The 23,778-nt window shown below is 43.8% G+C and overlaps 1 protein-coding gene across 4 annotated transcripts in view; it reads left to right on the top strand.

Moving 5' to 3' along the window:
• The window catches only part of ptprea (protein tyrosine phosphatase receptor type Ea), a 132,667-nt gene that overhangs the window by 89,211 nt on the left and 19,678 nt on the right, over positions 1 to 23,778 (top strand). Inside the window, exons 4-12 of one of the 4 annotated variants that reach the window (XM_083788126.1) lie at positions 4,896 to 4,973; positions 7,258 to 7,354; positions 9,436 to 9,509; positions 10,878 to 10,925; positions 15,712 to 15,848; positions 18,668 to 18,758; positions 20,895 to 20,971; positions 21,596 to 21,632; positions 22,224 to 22,321. In XM_083788126.1, the coding sequence (XP_083644252.1) occupies positions 4,901 to 4,973; positions 7,258 to 7,354; positions 9,436 to 9,509; positions 10,878 to 10,925; positions 15,712 to 15,848; positions 18,668 to 18,758; positions 20,895 to 20,971; positions 21,596 to 21,632; positions 22,224 to 22,321 (732 nt within the window). In that variant the 5' untranslated portion in view covers positions 4,896 to 4,900. Of the gene's footprint in view, positions 1 to 4,895; positions 4,974 to 7,257; positions 7,355 to 9,013; positions 9,211 to 9,435; positions 9,510 to 10,877; positions 10,926 to 15,711; positions 15,849 to 18,667; positions 18,759 to 20,894; positions 20,972 to 21,595; positions 21,633 to 22,223; positions 22,322 to 23,778 lie in introns of those variants that run through there. The other 3 variants (XM_083788127.1, XM_083788128.1, XM_083788129.1) reach the window with 3 other exon arrangements.

Below are 23,778 nucleotides of genomic sequence, written 5' to 3' on the forward strand. Positions count from 1 at the left end.
GTGTAAGGCCACTGCGGTGCCACCATGCCACACAGTGCCAGTGTAAGGCCACTGCGGTGCCACCATGCCACACAGTGCCAGTGTAAGGACACTGCGGTGCCACCATGCCACACAGTGCCAGTGTACGGACCCTCCTCTCATCCATGCACAGTGTCTTCATTGACTAAAGTGTCAGCCTGGGGATTCTTCTTCTCGCTGCAGCTGCAAGGCCACAGAATAAATAAAAATGAAAACACACAACCTCAGTGTTACTTTAACCCCTTAAGTGCTATATTATAGTGTTACGTGAATATAGCTTATTATACATCTACTGTATACGTTCCCTAATGCTCGTAGAGCTGCTATTTCTTTGACAACAAGGACGAATCACTGGAGGTGGACTGCAAAATATTTAGACCTTTTTACACTCAAGTTCATTTAACACAGAGGATTTTATACTGTGCGCACGCACACGCACACACACACCTGCAGCCTTGCAGAGACTCTATAGTGCTAAGTCTGCTATTCTTCAGCCCAGGGTCTGTGTGTGTGTGTGTGTGTGTGTGTGTGTGTGTGTGTGTGTGTGTGCGCGCGTGTAGCTGCAGTGCTCAGTGTTATACTTGTGAATGCAAATTGCCTGTTCGTTCATTTATTGTATTTATTTATTTATTTAAACACAACAAGGCCTATTTGTGTTGAGAAATATCACAGGCTTATTTAAGAGGAAACGAAGCCATGGACACTGCTAGATCAATGAGAGAAGCCCCTCTCTGAATGCTCAAACAGTGGAATCGATGGGAGAGAGACCCCCACCCCCATCTCTCTCTCTCTTGTTTCCCCTTCCCTTTGCCTCTTTTCTAGCTGGAGTGAATGAGAGAACGATTGCGTTCATCCACCTGAGACTGTGTGTGTGTGTGTGTGTGTGTGTGTGTGTGTGTGTGTGTGTGTGTGTGTGTGTGTGTGTGTGTGTGTGTGTGTGTGTGTGCTTACATGCGTGCATGCATCGAGGTGTCTGAGCCCCCACATGTGCGCCCACTCGTTTTATCTGCTCACACACATGCATCTTGTGTGTGTTGTGCGCCCACCCACCTACCCACCCATGCAATTACGTGCACACACATGCACACACACACATGTTAATATGTGTGCATGACCTGTGTGCCTGCATGCCTAGAAATATACATTGTGTGAGTGTGTATGCATATGAGTGTGTGCTCGACGCCCGTCAATACATGGACAGCGTGTGTGTGTGTGTGTGTACACTGTACACACATGCATTATGCTTGCGTGCGTATGCCTGGAGTGTGTGCATGCCCACCCAATGCCTGCATATGTGCATTTGTGTACATGTGGATTTATTTTGGTGTGTGTGTGTATGTGCGTGCATACCAGCGTACACAGTACATGTGCTGGGGGTTGGTTGGTGTCATCAGAGAGAGAGAGAGAGAGAAACGTGATGTCATTGATCTGTCCTATCTACTGTTAGATCAGTGTCAGATAGTCATTACAGACCATATCTGCTCGTGTGTGTGTGTGTGTGTGTGTGTGTGTGTGTGTGTGTGTGTGTGTGTGTGTGTGTGTGTGTGTGTGTGTGTGTGTGTGTGTGTGTGTGTGTGTGTGTGTGTGTGTGTGTGTGTGTGTGTGTGTGTGTGTGTGTGTGTGTGTGTGTGTGTGTGTGTGTGTGTGTGTGTGTGTGTGTGTGTGTGTGTTACTATACCTATGAGGGCCACATATAGCCACAAGTATAGTTCAAGTCAGTTCAAATGAATGGAATGATATTTGTTCCCCAGAGTTAGCGTCAAAGTGTCCCTGATAGGGTGGCCAGACGTCCGGTTTCACGCCGGACAGTCCGGTTTTAGACCCACCTGTCCTCCTCCCACCTCAACCTCTGGCCGGACACATAATTGTCCGGTTTTTTGTGATATACAGTGCTTGTGTCATTTACGTCGTCTGCCTGGGTATTAAAATCTCCGCAGCGCTGCTCAGCTCCGCCTCCGCAGCGAGCCGGCCACACTGTCAAAAAGAGAGAGGCTAGTGGAGACGTTAAGAGTGTTGCCATGTCCGCTTAATTATAAGCGACTTTAGGCTTGTTTTATATAATAGGCTACTAAGCCTAGTCAGGCTTCTTTTGGGCTTGTTTTCATAGACATGGTTGCTTGGTTCTCTTCCAAAACTGGGCAACACTGCCAGTGGGATGGTCGGTTTGTTTGTTGTGCTCTCACAATCACTTTAGTATAGTTAATGCAGAGACAAACAAACCAAATATGCCGAAATGAAAAACTACATTTAATGAGCAATGGAGCAAGGAACTCGACATCATAAAGACAGGGAGGCTGTGTGAACATATAGGCTACTGGCATCATTCTATGTCCCACACCGATGACCATAAAACTGTATAAAAAAACCCACAAGAAAGAGATTAAACATGAAACATATCTAAACATGAAATAAAATAAATGTATTCTAAAATGAATGGCCTTTGTGGTACCCTATAATTTAAAAAGGTTAATTTAATTAGCAAATATATGTTGTCTGTGGACATAATGCTGGAGATGATGGTGGTGAAAATCAGGTGCAATAGTAGTAGTAATAATATGAATATATGGGGGGGGGGGGGGGGGGGTCTGGGAGGGGGGGGGGGGGGTCGGGGGAGCGAGCCCCGCAAAAGTGTCCTCCTTTCTGAGGTCTTGCAGGTGGCCACCCTAGTCCCTGAGCAAGACTCTGAACCCCTGATTGCTCCCCATGAGCAGGTTGGTGCCTTGCACGGTTCCCTCCGCCTTCGCTGTGTGAGCTTGTAGGTCGGCTATTTATCGCATGCCCCACCAACGTATAAAATAGGGCTTAACCCATTCTGAACGGAAACCCATTTTGGTGTTAGCATCATGTTGTCCTTTAGCTATTTAAAAATAGCAGACCTACAAGCTCGTAGCGCGCCACCAAGTGGCACGCTACGAGCTTGTAGGTCTGCTATTTTTGAAAAATCGACTGACATTTTTTTTAAATCTGATCTCAGGTCAGAATGGGTTTATCAGACCAGTGTGTGTCCAGTGTAAACCTCGTATGAATCTGATCTCAGGTTAAGTGGTTAAGCGTAGGATTGTTGATAAAAAGCTCTGTTATCAACAAAATGAGCAGCGGAGGCTTCACGAGGTCAGCGAGGGACACATGCTTCTTCAGTACTTGGAGAGAGATGCCTGGATGCTGTAGGCTATAGTGTGGGAGGATATTGATATTAATGTTGTTTGTAATCCGCCTGTAATCCTATTGGGAATATGCATTGTTTTTTCCTCCCTTTGCACCACAACTAGACGATGAAAAAGCCACAGAATCCACCGCAGACTGGATGGATTTGATCTTTGTTTTGTGAGGAGGGAGAGAGAGAGAGAGAGAGAGCTCAGAGATTTTCTTCTCAATGGAGCCTGGTGGATGTGGAGGCAAGGTCTTTGTTGTTAAGAGTATTCTGCCATCTTGTGGCCGTTGGGGAACATTACAGTGTGATGATGATGTTTGACATAGTATACATTGCGTATACAAGGGTCTGTATTTGGTTTGTTTTTAGATGTCAATCAACAGTGAATATGTGAAGGAATATATGCACAGACTATCAACAGTGAATATTATGAATTAATTTATGTTTGAATACCGGTATGTGTTCTATGTTGAGATTTGTGTCAAAAGTGTCAAAGTTCTACATTGTATGTCCTAGTAGTCCAGTATTTCCCAAACATTGGATCGGAACCCAATTTATCGTTTATAGGTCACACAGGCTGAAAAAGTGTGGTAACCAAGCTGGGGAACCCCTACGGTGAGTGAGCCAGAGTCCATGCAGGAGACAGACAGACAGACAGACAGACAGCAGTCTAAACAACAGTGAAGTCAGTAATATGAACTGCAGGGTGTTAAAGTTGGGCTCATACGGGGGGTTCCAGCTTGGTTGTGTGTGTGTAATGTGTATGTGTGGTGGATGTGTGTCACCATAATATGCTCTCATCAAGAAATGGGGAAGTGTACACCCTGGCAGTGGGTGGAGGAGCAGAGGACAGCCGTGTCATGTTGACGGTGCCTCACTGGAAGTCACAGCAGCACCACGTCATGATGTGTGTGTGTGTGTGTGTGTGTGTGTGTGTGTGTGTGTGTGTGTGTGTGTGTGTGTGTGTGTGTGTGTGTGTGTGTGTGTGTGTGTGTGTGTGTGTGTGTGTGTGTGTGTGCTGCACTGGGCACGGTCCTCACTGTTCGTTTCCACTGCTCCTGCTCGCAACGAGCCACATCCACCCTCTCTACAAGGGGCACAACAGCTCACATTGCGACGTGTTGTGAGCTTGTAGCTTATCCTTAAACCTCTTTGCCTTTTTTTACTATTTTGCTAAACATTTTTGAATAGTTCAACTAGCCATTGACAGGTTGTGAGCTTGTAGACTTTCCATTTTAACTATTAAAAAATGTTTTGCAAAATAGTTATTAAAAGGCAAAGAAGTTTAGGGATAAGGGGTTTCGCGGTGACCAAAATGGAGCCCATAGGGTGTGTGTGTGGTTTTAGAGTTAACTCTGAGATACTTTATCTCTGAGAGTGCAAGATCCACTGTGGATCTCTTGCAGGTGACCAGGCAATCTTCACCTCCGTCACACCTCCTTGAAAACCCCCCTATATAGTTCTCATCATAACAACACGCGGTTAAAATGTGATTGCTGCCCCGCTAACGCTTTGCGCCGACAGAGCACATTCTCCGGGGTCACGGAAAATAAAGAAACAACGCCTAAGATCACGTCAGTAGCCTTTTGTGTGGCTTGAAAACAAGTGCGCCAATCATCCAATTTCCATGTCTTTCGCTTGAATGTTCACATTGTAACAGCGTCGTCTGGGTGGTATATAATCTAATATCCCTCTTCGTTCTGTGTCTCTCTCTCTCTCCCCGCAGTCACAATGGTCCCAGTTTTGTTTTTGGTGGCAACCACGATAACATCGAATTACTCCGCCAATGGAAACCACACCAGAGGTAAGAAACAGTGGTGATTCAGCTGAAAGCATGTGAGGCTGAGCAACGACACTGAACAACATGCAAACAACAGCACAATCCAATTGGCTCCCGCTGCAGTCAACAGTCCCTCTCTCTCTCCCCCTCCCTCCCACGATATGATTATTGTTTGTCGGTTGCATGCTTGATAATGGCCTCTCCTCCAGACTTGTTATTTACTAGAACGGCGATGAAGCCTCGGAAAACCCTGGACGGTAATTTACAGCTTATTGTGGCTTATAAACACGGCTTAAAGCGCTTGGCTTCCAAGAGGCCCGTCGAACGAGGCTCCCCGCTTGCTTGGAGCCCTCTCATTTTCTCCTAAGACTTATTGCCGGGTTGAAACGAGCGTTGGCCCCCTAGATGCTTATCTCTCTGCAGACAAAATACCAGCCGGAGCCTGATATTAAATCAGGGAACCCTGGTGTTGCTGCTGTGCCCAGCCGTGGCCGCACGTAATTCAACGTCGTGCTCATGCTGGACTTCGACACAGAGCATGTGTGTAAACACAAGCATACACAGATAAATCCACCCTTACGGGTCAAATTTGTACACTTTCGGAGATGAATGAACACTGATTAGATAATCTTATAGTAAGTAAGTATCCTTGGGAAACAACCGTCTTAAGTACTGTATGTCTCGGGGACTTACCCCCAATCTGACGCGTGATAATCACACACAGCAGTGGTTCTCAAAGAGGAGTCCGGGGAGCCGGTCTTTTATTTGTACCGCTTTTTCCACTTTGGTGGTGTTTGATTTACGGAGTCCAATGGACCCCCAGGGTTCTGTTAAAGGGGTCCAGAAGTACACTCACACACGTCTAGTACTGTAGCTCTGAGAGTGTTTACGAATGGAACCAAACGCACCCGGTTCATTTGATTCCATTCGTACACTATTGGAGTTGCTGTATAGCCGGCGGGTTTGATTTGATTTATTAGATGTTGTTATTAAAAGAAAAACGCATGTTACGGCACATGCTTCTCACAGAAATGTCAAGGATAAAAAAAAACACAATAAGTCTGCAGCTTATTTGCATTGTGGCCCACATAAAATATTGCATCATGGAACAGGCATCGCAACAATAAATAAAAAACTAAAAATAATTAAATAAAAACTGAATATGGCGTGAATAAAATTAGCCACAATTTGACCTTTTTTCTTGAAAAGATGAGTGCTCTTTATCGTCTGTAGTAACAAAGTTCCTCCGCCATTATGTAAAAGAGCATTTTGAATATTTCAAACGTTTTGAGAACCACCAGGCATACTGTACCATAGGTGTTCTACCGTGTTACGCTATGTACTGTAGTTACAGTATATCGTCCAGTAACCATCCGAGGAAGTGTATCTGATATGCCGGAGGAGGGGCTGGAGGCAGCCAGAATGTAGACTTCAGTTCAAATAGCCTTTTGCATGTGATAATGTGGCGTGAATTAAGGTTTGTGTGGTTATTGTGTTGAGATGATAATGACCACTGGCCATTGGAGTTTTTAAGTAATTCACACGTTAACTTAAAGGTATATTCAGTGATTTCACTAAAAAAACCTTAGGTTTCGTTTTTGGCTGGGACCTAAGCCTTTCATCCAATCAGGATAGAGAGCCAAAAACGAAACCTAAGGTTTTTTGACCCCTCAGGGGTTAACTGGGGACAGGGAGGAACTCCTTACATGGTCAACACACTCTATAGTAGAGAGGATTATCACAACAAAACAAAAAAATAAGTGATATTTGAATTAAGTGAAATCACTGAATATACCTTTAACAATAGTTATTGCAATATTACATTTGTTGACCACGCACGCGTATATGTAGCAGAGTGGCTCACAACAACAGCCTGATGGACTAAAAGTCTAATATTGGATTATTGGTTAAGATATATTTGCTTTCCACTCCACTCCAGGAGACGCGGGTTCGATTCCACATAAACACACAAGCATGTCTGCGTGCACGTGCTGTGCATGTGGGAGGGAGTAATCATGGTATACCCTAAAAAAAAAAAAAAAAAACACACCACTGTATACAGTCACACAAACCAATATCTCACACCACTGTATTCAGTCACACAAACCCATATCTCACAGTCCAGCCTTGGCCCCTGTGTCGCCTGGCCATGGCCGTGTCCCGGCCTAGCTCTTTTCCTGTCCCCTGGCTGGACCGTACGTTGCTCCCTGGCCTTGTGCCTGACCCTGTCGTTCCTTCCCCTGGCTGGACCGTACGTTGCTCCCTGACCCTGGCCTTGTGCCTCATGCCCTGTCGTTCCTTCCTTCAGAAGACGCCCGCTCGTCCAACCCCCACATCCTGCCCACGGTGCTGGTGCTCTCCTTGCTGCTCCTCTTCATCGCGCTGCTGGCCTGGTACTTCCTCAGGTAAGACCCTCCACAGGCCTGGTACTACCCCTGGTACTTCCTCAGGTAAGACCCCCACAGGCCTGGTACTACCCCTGGTACTTCCTCAGGTAAGACCCTCCACAGGCCTGGTACTACCCCTGGTACTTCCTCAGGTAAGACCCTCCACAGGCCTGGTACTACCCCTGGTACTTCCTCAGGTAAGACCCCCACAGGCCTGGTACTACCCCTGGTACTTCCTCAGGTAAGACCCTCCACAGGCCTGGTACTACCCCTGGTACTTCCTCAGGTAAGACCCTCCACAGGCCTGGTACTACCCCTGGTACTTCCTCAGGTAAGACCCTCCACAGGCCTGGTACTACCCCTGGTACTTCCTCAGGTAACATCCTCCACAGGCCTGGTACTACCCCTGGTACTTCCTCAGGTAAGACCCTCCACAGGCCTGGTACTACCCCTGGTACTTCCTCAGGTAACATCCTCCACAGGCCTGGTACTACCCCTGGTACTTCCTCAGGTAACATCCTCCACAGGCCTGGTACTACCCCTGGTACTTCCTCAGGTAACATCCTCCACAGGCCTGGTACTACCCCTGGTACTTCCTCAGGTAACATCCTCCACAGGCCTGGTACTACCCCTGGTACTTCCTCAGGTAACATCCTCCACAGGCCTGGTACTACCCCTGGTACTTCCTCAGGTAACATCCTCCACAGGCCTGGTACTACCCCTGGTACTTCCTCAGGTAAGACCCTCCACAGGCCTGGTACTACCCCTGGTACTTCCTCAGGTAACATCCTCCACAGGCCTGGTACTACCCCTGGTACTTCCTCAGGTAAGACCCTCCACAGGCCTGGTACTACCCCTGGTACTTCCTCAGGTAAGACCCTCCACAGGCCTGGTACTACCCCTGGTACTTCCTCAGGTAAGACCCCCACAGGCCTGGTACTTACTCAGGTAAGACCCCCGCGGTCAGCAACCCCCCCCCCAACCTGCAGGCCTGGTACTTCCTCCGGTAAGACCCCCACAGTCAGCAACCCCACCCCCAACCCGCACAACATTTGTGAGCTAAAGGCCAGTCTGCAAACAATGCAACTCCTTGCAACCATTACCCCCAATGGCAGTTGCAAGGAGTAACATCGGTGTGTGGAGGACTGGCCTGGTTTTGTTAGTAGCGACTATAGTTGCATTGGATATTGGACATTGGACATTGCACCAAGCAACAAACTATAATTATGAAGATACGGTTTAAAAACATCATCCACTCATGTGGAGGCAGACTCCACATCACAGCTATGACAAAGACAACTGGGAATGATATAGTTGTAGTTATCGTTATAGTGCTTGCGGTGAACCTTTTATGCCGAGTTACGGCTCTCGTGTGCCGAAAATAAGCGAATCTACATGCTCACAACAGGGTAATTCCACAACGCGTGGTGAGCTTGCAGATCGGCTATTCTCAGAAGACTTTAGATTTGTTTTTAAAACACTCACCCACTCCGCCTCACCCTCACCCTGCACCTCACCTATGGACCATAGCTGACTGGCAGAGTGCCAGGAGGGGGGCGGAGCCTGGCTCATGACAATAAAATGCTTCCTCCTTTAGTCATCGAGGGCGGCGACCGCTCAGGAAGCCCTGCTCACTAAACTCGTGCTGCTTTGCTCTTAACTGAAAGTGCAGGCAGTCGAGGCAAGGCAGAGGCAGGCAAGCACACACACACACACACACACACAGCCACCCACACAGACACATACACACACCCACAGCAAAGCCAGAGTGGAGAAGCAAATTCTGTAACATATTGGGACTTGCATAGGACGGTGCACGGCCGTGTTCCACTACTTCAGCTAATGCGAAAGAGCAGCTTCTCAAGCTTCAGATGGTAAGAGAGATTAACTGCGTTGAGTATTGATTGAACAATAACATTGAACTTCACGTTTTTTTTTGGGGGGGGGGGGGGGGGATTTAGCATTGTTAGATATACAGTATAGCCCGGGAAAATGTATTGTTTCAGTGTGTAATGTTAGGTTTGTTTGTTTTTTTAAAGGTTATTATCATCACATGTTCTCTCTGTGTTCACAATCATCTCCTCTCTCTCCCCCGGCAGGTTAAGAAACCAGAGGAAAGCTGTTGTCACAACAGTCGACAAGAAGATACCCAATGGCATCCTGGAAGAACAAGGTAACACTTGTGACACTCGTGATTAGTTATGAAACGGAGAGACAGGCAGACAGAGACAGACAGACAGACAGAGACAGAGGCAGGCAGGCAAAGAGACATGGCTGAGAAGAGTGAGACAGAGTCAGGCTGTCGTCATGACATGCAGCTTTGACAAGTATACGAAACATGCAGAAAGCAACGGACGTGCACACAGTCAGGTGGGGAGAGAAGAGAAGACAGAGTATATAATATGTGGTATCTGTGGTCTTTAGTCACTCTGAACAGGATTTCCCACCAGTGTCTTTTTAGCGGTATTGACTTCCTGGGGATAATGGAGTTAGGCTGAAAACGTTAAACTACAATGGCTTTGTTTCAGTGGCTATAACATATCACATCACGTCCAATACACTTTGGAGGTACTGTACGTTTCATAGTTCTTTGAAACTCAACTCTCAAGGTGGTGTCTCCTTGAGGGGCTTCCAGGGGATTCCCAGCTAAATGATCAATAGTTTAGGAACCAAATGGACCCGAGTGGGGCTGTAACTCTTGACAGTGTACAAATGGGACCAAATGGACCCATTTGATTCCATTTGTACACTGTCAGAGTTATGGGGGTCCTTGAAATAAAAAAAACATTGAGTCTGTGTCCTGTCATATCCCAACATGCATTGTGTTATACAGTTTACCTTCCAAGAGCCAATTCACTTGATGTACGATGACAGCTATTGGACTTATGAGAGTTCCCTTAAGGAAGTGCCGCATGTCTTATCTACCAAAACAATGGGAGAAATGTAGAGCAAGTTCCCACTGCTTTTTAATTTTTTTTATTTTTCTTAACATTTCTCCGATTGGGATCTGAGTAGGATATGGGCTTACTTGGGAAACACAGAACACACCCACGCCAACAGGCGTAACAAACACGCTGACCGGATTTCTAGTCGCTGATTGAGCCTCTATTGCCTGTTTTTAAAGAGACATGTATGAGAGCCCAGGCCAAGTTTGTAAGTTTGTTTTCCTGCGCAGGTCAAAGAGGTTAAAAACACGGTAGGCTGACCCTATATCACACTGTGTGATGTCAGCAACGCAGCTCTGCAGCCCAGAACATTAATGAGTGTGTTGGCTTTAGGTGTGCCAAAGTCTTGAGCAGGAGAAAGTATTGTCAATACTTGCACATTGGCACATATAAACCTGACACACCCATTTGTTTTCTTAGCGGCAGCTATGTTTCTTACATTACGTTTTATGACGTGCTGTATATCAGACTTGTCAGACTGCCATGTTTTTATTTATTTTTTACCCGTATTGAAGAAAACAAACTACAAAACAGCTTGGGTTTCATTCCTCAACATAATATGATCTTGAAAACTATATGTTTGTGTTGTGTTTTAGAAGTTGGAAACAGCTCAGAAACTCTGTGCATCACTTTGCCACCACCAGGTCAGGTATACATGGTGGAGGTATCGGGTTACTGTTACTAACACGATCTTAAGACCTCACTTTTCAAACCGTGTTCAAATTCTGACGACGCATGGTGGCCTTAGTTGTGGGTACTTACTTACAAATACAGCAAAAAAAGTATATATTTCTTCAGCATATCGTTAGCCTCATAGGATAAATGCATAAGTCATTTTTTATGATTTTCGGATAATAAGGAAAAACACATTTTCTCGCAAGTATGTAAGAGTTTTTAATGCAGATTTTTACAATGGTTTCCTGAGGGGTTAACAAAATGTTTTTTACAAAAAGATAAACATGAGAGTCATTCCATAACAAAAAAAAGTGACTTAGGCCATTTTCAAGAAAATAATCTGTGACTTAGGCATTTTTTAATACATGTCTACTAAACACCTGGGGGTCTATTAGAGTGATGTTAACTCCATACTAAACACCTGGGGGTCTATTAGAGTAATGTTAACTCCATACTAAACACCTGGGGGTCTATTAGAGTGATGTTAACTCCATACTAAACACCTGGGGGTCTATTAGAGTGATGTTAACTCCATACTAAACACCTGGGGGTCTATTAGAGTGATGTTACCATACTAAACACCTGGGGGTCTATTAGAGTAATGTTAACTCCATACTAAACACCTGGGGGTCTATTAGAGTAATGTTAACTCCATACTAAACACCTGGGGGTCTATTAGAGTGATGTTAACTCCATACTAAACACCTGGGGGTCTATAGAGTGATGTTAACTCCATACTAAACACCTGGGGGTCTATTAGAGTGATGTTAACTCCATACTAAACACCTGGGGGTCTATTAGAGTGATGTTAACTCCATACTAAACACCTGGGGGTCTATTAGAGTAATGTTAACTCCATACTAAACACCTGGGGGTCTGTTAGAGTAATGTTAACTCCATACAGAACACCTGGGGGTCTATTAGAGTGATGTTAACTCCATACTAAACACCTGGGGGTCTATTAGAGTAATGTTAACTCCATACTAAACACCTGGGGGTCTGTTAGAGTAATGTTAACTCCATACAGAACACCTGGGGGTCTATTAGAGTGATGTTAACTCCATACTAAACACCTGGGGGTCTATTAGAGTAATGTTAACTCCATACTAAACACCTGGGGGTCTATTAGAGTAATGTTAACTCCATACTAAACACCTGGGGGTCTGTTAGAGTAATGTTAACTCCATACAGAACACCTGGGGGTCTATTAGAGTGATGTTAACTCCATACTAAACACCTGGGGGTCTGTTAGAGTAATGTTAACTCCATACAGAACACCTGGGGGTATATTAGAGTGATGTTAACTCCATACTAAACACCTGGGGGTCTGTTAGAGTAATGTTAACTCCATACAGAACACCTGGGGGTCTATTAGAGTAATGTTAACTCCATACAGAACACCTGGGGGTCTATTAGAGTGATGTTAACTCCATACTAAACACCTGGGGGTCTATTAGAGTAATGTTAACTCCATACTAAACACCTGGGGGTCTGTTAGAGTAATGTTAACTCCATACAGAACACCTGGGGGTCTATTAGAGTGATGTTAACTCCATACTAAACACCTGGGGGTCTATTAGAGTAATGTTAACTCCATACTAAACACCTTGGGGTCTGTTAGAGTAATGTTAACTCCATACAGAACACCTGGGGGTCTATTAGAGTGATGTTAACTCCATACTAAACACCTGGGGGTCTGTTAGAGTAATGTTAACTCCATACTAAACACCTGGGGGTCTGTTAGAGTAATGTTAACTCCATACAGAACACCTGGGGGTCTATTAGAGTGATGTTAACTCCATACTAAACACCTGGGGGTCTATTAGAGTGATGTTAACTCCATACTAAACACCTGGGGGTCTGTTAGAGTAATGTTAACTCCATACAGAACACCTGGGGGTCTATTAGAGTAATGTTAACTCCATACTAAACACCTGGGGGTCTGTTAGAGTAATGTTAACTCCATACTAAACACCTGGGGGTCTGTTAGAGTAATGTTAACTCCATACAGAACACCTGGGGGTCTATTAGAGTGATGTTAACTCCATACTAAACACCTGGGGGTCTATTAGAGTGATGTTAACTCCATACTAAACACCTGGGGGTCTATTAGAGTGATGTTAACTCCATACTAAACACCTGGGGGTCTATTAGAGTAATGTTAACTCCATACTAAACACCTGGGGGTCTATTAGAGTAATGTTAACTCCATACTAAACACCTGGGGGTCTATTAGAGTGATGTTAACTCCATACTAAACACCTGGGGGTCTGTTAGAGTAATGTTAACTCCATACTAAACACCTGGGGGTCTGTTAGAGTAATGTTAACTACATACTAAACACCTGGGGGTCTATTAGAGTGATGTTAACTCCATACTAAACACCTGGGGTCTATTAGAGTAATGTTAACTCCATACAGAACACCTGGGGGTCTATTAGAGTAATGTTAACTCCATACTAAACACCTGGGGGTCTATTAGAGTAATGTTAACTCCATACTAAACACCTGGGGGTCTGTTAGAGTAATGTTAACTCCATACTAAACACCTGGGGGTCTATTAGAGTAACTGTTGTTTGCTGTGTATGCAATGTAAAAATGCCCAAGTCACACAAAGTGAGTTAGGCGGCAACGTAAAAATGCTCAAATCACACAAGTGACTTAGGCAGATCATCATTTTTGAAGATTGTGAGCTTTGTGATTGGCTGAGGACATAGGCGATGATCCAGAACGATGCAGCAGCCCCAGGAGATCACCTGTATGCAGAAATCTCAATTTCGCCAAAAAATGACTTAGGCATTTATCCTATGAGGCTAACGATATACAGACAAATGGCCAGACACAACTTAAATAACTTAAATAACATAAATAGTAATTTAATACAAGAATCACATTATACATATACTAATTATAAATGTATAATACATAATTATATTTCTAGTTTAAAGTACAATCTTCTGGCCTGTTTATGTACACGTGAAATATATATATATAATATGAATGATGTATTTTTGCTGTATGGGTTACCAGGTATCCGTTAAAGACTTGCAGCATGCTGTAAGTGGCCTTTCTTGCTGTTCTGGGCTCCTTAACAACCAGGGACGTTAAATGATGACCGATCTGACTGCCCCCAAGGGCGTGTGTGTGTGTGTGTGTGTGTGTGTGTGTGTGTGTGTGTGTGTGTGTGTGTGTGTGTGTGTGTGTGTGTGTGTGTGTGTGTGTGTGTGTGTGTGTGTGTGTGTGTGTGTGTGTGTGTGTGTGTGTGTGTGTGTGTGTGTGTGTGTGTGTGTGTGTGTGTGTGTGTGTGCGTGCGTGCGTCTTCACGCATGTGTCATTACTGAGGTGTAATGGTGAGGGATACGTATTCAGTGACATTAGAATTACGCCTTTCTGTTAACCACTGTTTTTTAGATGAAGTGTTAATAATGGTCCAAAAGGACAGTAGGAGTAGAACCGATTGCCCTAAACGAAACCCAATCTTGTACTGTACATGTATACTGTGTAGGTTCCTACTTCCTATGTACCAATTTATGTTAAAGAAGAACTACAAAATCGTACTCGTCTAACAACTATATTATTCAACTGATTGTTTTTGTTTTCTTACTTAATTTTTATTGAGAAAAAAAGACAAAAAAAAGACAAACGGGAAATAAAAAGGGACAAGGACAACAGTACAAAAAGGAAAAAACAAAGGATAAAACAAAAACAAAACAAAATAGAGAAGAACAAGAAAAAAGGCTGCATTTTTCATATACAGGTTACATTCATTGAATTCCTCATACATTGTCAATAGGCTGGATGAAGAGATTCAACTGATTGTTTTAAGTTGAATCATTGATGACAATGAAGTGTCAATGCATTGTTATGCTAATCACCCCCCCCCCCGCATATCGATAGATGATAGATAGTTGCTTCCCGGTGGCAATGACAGCAGAGGATAGGTGTAGCCTGGCTCCAGCACCCAGAATGTTCTGGAGATTCAGGAATAATGGAGTGAAACAAAGTGAAAATTCAGCCCGAGGGCCCAGGCGGTGGCGTAACCGTCTGGGCACCCGACTGGTAATCCAGTCGCAGTGTGCCGCGGGTTCGACTCCCGAGCCCGACACGGCCTTTACTGCATGTCATCCCCCCATCTCTCTCCCGCTTCCTGTCAGCCTACTGTCTGTCCCTTCAAAAACCAATAAAAAGGCGTAAGCCGCAAAAATCTTAAAAAAGAAATTCAGCCCGAGCGTCAGGCTATATGGATGCGGGGAAATTAGTAACTCATTAGTTACATGCATACAATATGATATCAGTCTATTTGATGCATATCAAGTATGAACTATGAAGGCATACAAAATCCTATACTTCATGTTTTACTATAATTTCTATAGTTTTAGTTTAGTCTGAAACGCTCGGTGAAAAAGAGGGTCTTCCGTGACATACAGTACAGCGGGGTACAAAGGAGTGGTTCAACTTGCACACTAACCGGGGGACTATCTGAAGCATCTGCCTCAGTCAGAGGGGGAGGAATGCTATTTTAACCCATTTTGGTGTTAGCATTATGTTATGCTTTAGCTATTTAAAAATAGCAGATATACAAGCTCATAGCGCGCCACCGAGTGGCGCGCTACGAGCTTGTAGGTCTGCTATTTTTGAAAAATCGAAGAACAACATAGCTTTTTCAGAAAACTGTCATTTTCAAACAGACATTTTTAGAATCTGATCTCAGGTCAGAATGGGTTAATAATGACGTGCATTCATGGACCCCCCACAGAGCAACAGACGGTGGTCCTGCTGCCCCGCTCCCCCTCGGCCTCAAAGATCTACCTCCCCATCCCCGTGGAGCACCTGGAGGAGGAGTACCGGCTACGCTCCGCTGACGACGGCAAGCTCTTCAGAGAGGAGTACAACGTGAGTGTCACTCACCACCTCCCCCTTGTGTTTACACATAGGCCTACAGTGTTGTTTTTGGCAGCAAAATTTGATTTTAGTTTTAGTCATAGTCTCTTCAATAGTTTTCAATTAATTTGGTTTTTAGTCACATTTTAGTCACCTGGAATGTCTTAGTGTTAGTCTAGTTTTAGTCGACTAAATGTCATAAGATAAATCTACAGTTGATGTAGTCGACTAAAATGTATTTTGGTGGGCCTTGATGCTGGTATACTTAAGCAATATTACACAAGAGGGTGTGGGTTAACGTGATTATTGCCACGACAGGGATGTGGTCAGGAACGAGACAAAGTTGAGTTCCGCAAGCATCACTGAAGTGGCAATAATCACATTAAACCACACCCTCAAGTCTAATATTGCAATTCTACCACAGTTACCCTTAAATCTAAGAAAATCGCTGGAAGAATATATATTTTTAATGACAGATGTAGTCACTACGACCACAAATGTCCCAAGACACTAGCTTGCCTAGCCACCGAGTTTGCTAGCGCTCTGGGAGAACAGAGCAGCTGAATTCTTTGTTTTGATTAGGTGTTGAACGTTGCTGGTTTAACCCACGGCTAGAAGGCTGTTTCAACCAATCAGATTGCTTCCTCGAAACGACCTGTGGTAGAATGTATATTTATGTGTATGGCAAAGTCGTATCTTTTACAACTAGCCTACGTTTTGATCACTTACAAGGGTGGAATGGATGCTGTAGAGTACTAAAGGGCCCGGCCGATGCACTGTGAGCTTAATATATTGGCTATTTTCAGTGCACGACACTGGTGTACATCCAAGAATCATCCTTAAGTGATTCCTCTATGCGGCCAAGGGGTGCATTAGCCTGGGAGAGTCACAGAGTTGAATTATGTGACCTTTAAAGTCTCTCACCATTAAATGTAAAATTCACATTCGGATTTGACATGAAATTTGAACTCCCTGAACTAATGGAAGCATAAAGCAGAAGACTCCTACAGTAATACCATGCAGATCTCTCGCACAGTGTATATTTTTGCATTTGAGGAAACTTTGCAAGATATAAAGTTACCGATTTGTCACCCAAAGAATCCATGACACAGGCGCAACAAAAATTCCCTTTTAGCTATTTCTGATAATACATTCAGGACCTGTAGGTGATTGGAATGGAAGCCTCAGGCTCATGAGTCATGACTCAGTGCAAGATCCAAGAAGTCATAACAGCGTGAACTCGCCCAGAGGGCAACAGACAGAGGAAGTTGAAGTTCTGTAGCCGTCTAATGGAAGCTCTATTTACTGTAGGTATAGTGGAGGAAGTGCACAGACCCAAGCTGAACAAAGCCCTATATATATATATATATATATATATATATATATACACGGCACAATGCCCCGGGTTGTCGACTACCTTACGAAAACTAAATGAGAACTAAATGAGAACTAAATGAAAACTAAGCTATGATGACTAAAACTAAGCTAAATGTATTGACAATTTTGTCAACAGATAAAAACTAGACTAAAATGTTAGGGAGGGACTAGTGGACAAGAGATCCACTAGTCCCAACCAAGTGATTTTTCATGCTCATTTTGCAAGGTGTTATGCCATGGTGGAAAAAAGTACTGACTGTATCAATATACTGTATTGCAACGTAGACTATACTCTGTGACAAAGTAAAAGTCCGGAATTCAAATTGTACAGTAAATGTACATCAAAATATACTAAAGTTTTCAAATAAATGTAGTGGAGTAAAAAGTACAATATTTGGAACCGAGAGATGTCGTGGAGTGGAGAAGTAAACGTTTTGGAAATTGGAAATACTCAAGTAAAGTAACAAAATTGTACAGTACTTATGTAAATGTACTTGTTTTACCACCGGTGTTATGTAAAGCCAGTATATAAAAAAACAATGTCATCATCAGAGCTCTACAGTCACTAACAGGGTTTGTTACCGTTTGTTGCAGTCCTTGCCTGGAGGCTACACCCATGGAACATGTGTTCTACAGTAGGGTGTTTCTTAAAACGCAAAGTTTTGAAAGTCTAAGCTCCAACCCCCTGAATTGGTTACACTAGTTGAGAAAACCCTCCTGGTGAATTTTTTCCTCAATCGGACAACATTTACCCCTTCCTCATGGACCCTGAAGTTTCACCCCGAGGATCCCAGACTAGGGCAGGGCATAAACGGTGCTAAAATTAATTTTAAGGATATCTTAACAAGGGGGGGGTGTCTATTTTATGTGTTTTTCTACCAGGAGTTCAAATCTTTTGGATAGGACCATTCTTACCTACATCATTTTGCATTTAAAAATGCCAATTTTAACCTTTCAAACCTCTTTCAATGGAAAAGTAGCCTATTTATGTGAAATAATTTTGCCAAAGCCTTTATATAATTATTTTATTTTTTTAAGTCGTAACATGAGAAGTGAGTAATGAATAACAACAACATAAGAAAAATCTGTGCAATAGAGTAAACAAATCAGTGCAATGGAGTAGACAAATTAGTGCAATGGAGTAGACAATTCAGTGCAATGGATTTTTTTAAATGCTTACTTCTTTACACAGTTAAATATATCAAACTATAACAAAAAGCTTAAGGAGAATGTCATTCTACCTCAAATACATAGTTTTTAGTGGCTGTAGCCCAACGTAAATCAAGTGCAACTGCAGTTTATCCACAAGGCTCCCAGGCCCGTCCGACTCAGTGCTCCTGCTACAGTCACTAACTAGGGTTTGTTATTGTGTGTTGCAGTCCTTGCCTGGCGGCTACACCCATGGAACATGTGTTCTACAGTCACTAACTAGGGTTTGTTATTGTGTGTTGCAGTCCTTGCCTGGCGGCTACACCCATGGAACATGTGAGGAGGCCAACAAGGACGACAACAAAGACAAGAACCGATACCCCAACATTCTGCCATGTGAGTTTTTACACTCCGAAACTTTAAACTGTAATTTCACAATGAAATATGCACATAAACTGAACTTTATTTTATTCAACCACAGTTGAACCTACAGTTTATTTTTTGTCGTGGATCGGCTATTTCTTTAAACGTTGATATAATGCCAAGATGTCAAGTAGGCAAGTGTTTACAGGTGGTTGAAATACCGATGTGCTCCAAAAAGTCAAACAATGGCAGGCTAATGAATCTGTGATAGTTGGCCGTTTTTATTCACCTTTCCACCACCAGCAGTGCAGAGTGACTACACCAGTATGTTACAGCTAGTGCAGCCTCGGCAAAGACAAAGTCGCAAAATAAGACCGGCCAAAATAACAGTTGTAAAACATAAACAAACTTGAAGAGTCAAAGACAACGCGACGGAACAACACCTAAACAGACGAGAAGCCGTAACAGGCCATACCCTTGCTTTCAAAGAGCCTTCCCTATCTGGCAGGCAGCTCTCACTCAGCCTGTTACCTGTGCGTATACTATCGTCCCCTGGCCTGCAGGCTTCCTTTTATACAGTATATGGAGTGAGACATACTGTACTGAAACACATCCCAGCAATTTTCAATTCAATTTACTCACAATAAGCAAACAGCAAATCAACCCAAACCTGAATCTCCGGACGCCCATTCATATGCAGACGTTCGGTCCCACCCCTCTTTCCCCTCACTGTATATGTTTATTTTCCCTTTTTACCTCCTTTATGATGAATTCCTGTTCTGTTCTTTGGCTATATAGAAGTGTCTATTTGTACGTCTCTAAATGTTTTGATGAATTGGACCCTCTTGTAAACAAGTGTAATGCTTAATTGGGTCGTCCACTCACAGTTAACAGTCTTTGTATTGAGTTTGTGCTTGAAATGTACTGTAATTCTGCAAACTGTTAAAAAAATACATTTCAATCAATCAATCACTTGACGAGGGATTGTTCCTGCCAGTCCTGGGGATCAAACCGGGAACTTTATTCCGTGCTCGTGCAGACGGCTCTTCCTGTGTGTGTGTGTGTGTGTGTGTGTGTGTGTGTGTGTGCACCACGTGCCACACCAAGGGCGTCACGGTCCATCACCTCCGTCTGTGTTCCTTCTCACTGAGACACCACTTCCTCACTTCAAACGCATGCTTTGCTTTCCTTCCTCCAGTTTCAGTTACATAATACAATTATTACGTTTACGGTTTGCTTTGTGGAGAGCCGTTGTTTTCAACACTCGTAGTCGGATCCTTCATGCTGTATGACAATTAATGGAGGCATCTGCATGCGTCTGTCTCTCCGTCTCTCTCTAAAAATGCCATAAAGTTGTCCATTCGTCAGCGTTCCCACGGTCTGTGTGAAAGTCCTGGTAACATTTTGAAATTAGAAAAAACAGACAAATGTATTTTGGCGGGCCTTGGTGGTGTCATAATGCCTGATTTTACACTTGCTGGTTGCATGCTGAAAATAGACGATCTACAAGCTCACAACATGTCGCACTGTGGCGCGTTGTGAGCTTGTAGATCTGCTGTTTTTAGAGCGCAACACTAGCGCAACCATAAAATTACTTTTCTTTTAGTTCTACTGGATCTCTTCTCTAGTCCCAATATTATAGTCTGGTGTTTATGTGTTGACGGAATTACCAATAGGCCTATACAGTATTTAGTCTTAGTCTTATTCATCATGGCTTATTTTTTACTTTGTTTATATTTAGTTTTCGAAAAAAAGGTAGTCGACGAACATTTTTCGTCATAGTTTGAAGGTCTATTCATATAGTCTAGTCTGTCATAGTTTTCGGTGAAGAGGTGACCACCGAAAACTACAACATGACATGACAGATCACACCGCTGCAGTGGTCAACACATCTTTCTGTTTTTACTAACCACCGTTTCGGTGGTCACCTCTTCACCGAGAACTGGACTATGAATAGGTCTTTAGTAGACAAAATCAACCCTGATGTGTGTTTGTTTGATTGATTGATTGAAATATTTATTAACAGTTTGTAGAATTTACAGTACATTTTAAGCACAAACTCAATACAAAGACTGTCAACTGTGAGTGGACGACCCAATTAAGCATTACACTTGTTTACAACAGGGTCCACATTGTTCAATTCATCAAAAAAAATGTTTGGTCCAACAGATGACCATTCCAGAGTGGTGCTGACTCAGCTGGACGGAAACCCCTGCTCAGACTATGTGAACGCGTCTTACATCGATGTGAGTTGCTCTCTCTGAAATCACTTGCTTTGGTAGATCATATTTTTCATTTTTGGGCCGGCGGTGGCTCAGGGGTAGAGTGGCCGGATGGGGAATGGATGGTTCCCAGTGTCCCTTGAGCAAGACTCTGAACCCCTAATTGCTCCCGATGTACAGGTTGGTGCCTTGCATGGTTTCCTCCGGCATCGGTGTGTGTGAATGGGTGAATGTAATGCGCAATCTTTGTAAAGCGCTTTAGGCACTATATGAATGCACCATTTACCATTTAACCCATTTTAGGCGGGAACCCCTTTTGATGTTAGCATTATGTTATGCTTTAGCTATTGAAAAATAGCAGATCTACAAGCTCATAGCGCGCCGAGTGGCGCGACACCGAGTTTGTAGGTCTGCTATTTTTGAAAAATCAAAGAACGACTGACATAGAAACATAGCTTTTTCAGAATACTGTCAGGATGTAGGAGACATTTTTTGAATCTGATCTCAGGTCAAAATGGGTTTATAACAGTGAATAAAGCTGTCTTAAAAGGCCCTTCTCAAAATGTTCCATCAAAAAAAGACATGTTGTCCTTTTAACATATGGTCTTGGTCTGCCGTTTGAAAGTTTTCTCTCTTTTCTTTTTTTAGGGTTACACGGAAAACAACAAATTTATAGCAACACAAGGTAAGGCATGAAACATATCACTGTGATGTATGGAATACTGGCCCCTCTATACAGCAGGGGGTCCCAAAGTGGGGTCCGGGGACCCCCAGGGGTCCTTGAGGGAGTTCCAGGGGGTCCCCAGCTTAAATGATAGTTTGAAACCAAATTGACCCTTATGGGTCTGTAACTCTGTGAGTGTATACAAATGGAACCAAATGTACCCGTTAGGGTCCATTTCAGAGTTAAATTAACTGATTTCACAATATAAATTGGGGGTCTCAGAGATAGAAATGTCATTAAATGGGGGTCCGTAGCCTAATGCATGTCAAACCTGGGGGTCCTTGAAATTAAACAGGTTGAGAATCACTGCTAGAGGCGAACCTTCTCTTATGGGGGTCCTTGGCATATATTTTCAAATGGTGGTCCGCGGGCTGGTTAGTGTGAATACTTTATCCACAGTAGAGCAAGAGAGGGGGGGGGGGGGGGGGGGATTTAGCACAGATGTCTGACCTGGACTTGAACCAGAGGGTCAGTCAGCGGTGTGTGAATAATGCTCAGTGTTCTGGAATGGACGGACGGACGGACGTTAATTTGAGTCTCTCTTCCTCTCAGGCCCAAAAGAAGACACCGTGGCTGAGTTCTGGAGAACGGTGTGGGAGCAGAAGGTTGCAACGGTCGTCATGCTGACAAACCTGAAAGAAAGGAAAGAAGTGAGTGTTTGTTTGTTTCTTTTATTTTTTTCTTAACCACCATCTCAAGTCTTTCTGGGTCCTGGAATCGACTTTTCCATTTTTCTAACCACTTGAATCCTATAGCTTTTCTATTCTGGGGGTTGCACATTTTGGCAGAAGTTCTGTAGCAGATCTGTTACTTTCTGGAAAGATAATTGATATGATGATATGATATGAACTTTATTTGTATAGCGCTTTTCAAAACATAGTTCCAAAGTGCTGCACAGAACAAGATTAAAAAAACAACAAGAAACACACAGTATAAACAAAATTATAATGGCACACAAACCAATAGCAAGCATGTATGTACAATTGGCTAATGAAGTAGTTAAAAAACACTCTGTATAAAGGTGGGTTTTCAGACGAGACATAAGTAGGGGGACGGATGGTGCTACCCTAATGTGCACTGGCAGTGCGTTCCACAGTCTGGGTGCCCGAGCGGAAAAAGCCCGGTCACCCCGGGTAACTAGGTTTTAAATTGGTGTGCTGGGAAATGCGCATTTCAGAGCATTTCAGTTTGTGTAGGGTTTAATTAGTCAATAGACAGAGCAATAGAGTTTTCCTGTTTAATAGACTGAGTGGAATAGACTTTTCCTTTTTAATAGACTGTGTAACAGACTTTTCCTGTTTAATTGACTATGGAATAGACTTTTCCTGTTTAATAGACCACGAAATTGGCTATCCCTGTCTAATAGACTGTGCAATAGAGTTCAGATTAAACAATTGACCCCCTCCGACCTTCTCTTAAATGGGTTTCTCTTACAAGACTGTTGCTTCACTTGTTACCAGACCCAGGCAGCCCGCCCGGCTTCAGAGGAATGGCGGCAGGAAAGAGAGAGACAGAGAGAGAGAGAGAGAGAGAGATCAATACGAGGAGAATAGTGGAGGAGATTAAAACCACAGAGTGTGCACAGGTTGAAATCGATGGCCTCGTAATGGGTAATAAAGGCCCTGTGAGACTACCTCATAACCGCCAAAGGGGTTTCATCGCCTCCCCTCTCTCTCTCTCCACGGGCGCTGTGAAGATGAAACCTGCAATTTTACACCGTGTGATTTAGGTTAAAGTCAAGCCTCTGAATCAATTTCCTACGTCTAACCGTGAGGAAAACGGTCCTTTTGATGTCTAGGAGCGAGAAGGACGAGATTTCGATGCGTTGCTTTTTCTATGCGCCGTCGATATTCTCAAGCTGTACACCAGTAAGACGCCTGAGGTCGCACGCACGCACGCACGCAACCGCCTGGGTGACAGCAGACTGCTGGGCATGGGGGGGGGGGGGGGGGGTCAGATCAACATATGCAATGAATTCTGTACTGGCCATATATGGAGCGTGTCCTGAGTGTACAGGGTTTGATGAGGTCAGATCAACATATGGAATTTCAGAACAGGTCAGCTCCATATATGGAGATCTAAGGGTGGCAGTGGGGGCAGTGTCTTG

This window comes from Protomyctophum parallelum, assembly GCF_964188405.1.
Source record: "Protomyctophum parallelum genome assembly, chromosome: 17".
NCBI lineage: Eukaryota > Metazoa > Chordata > Actinopteri > Myctophiformes > Myctophidae > Protomyctophum > Protomyctophum parallelum.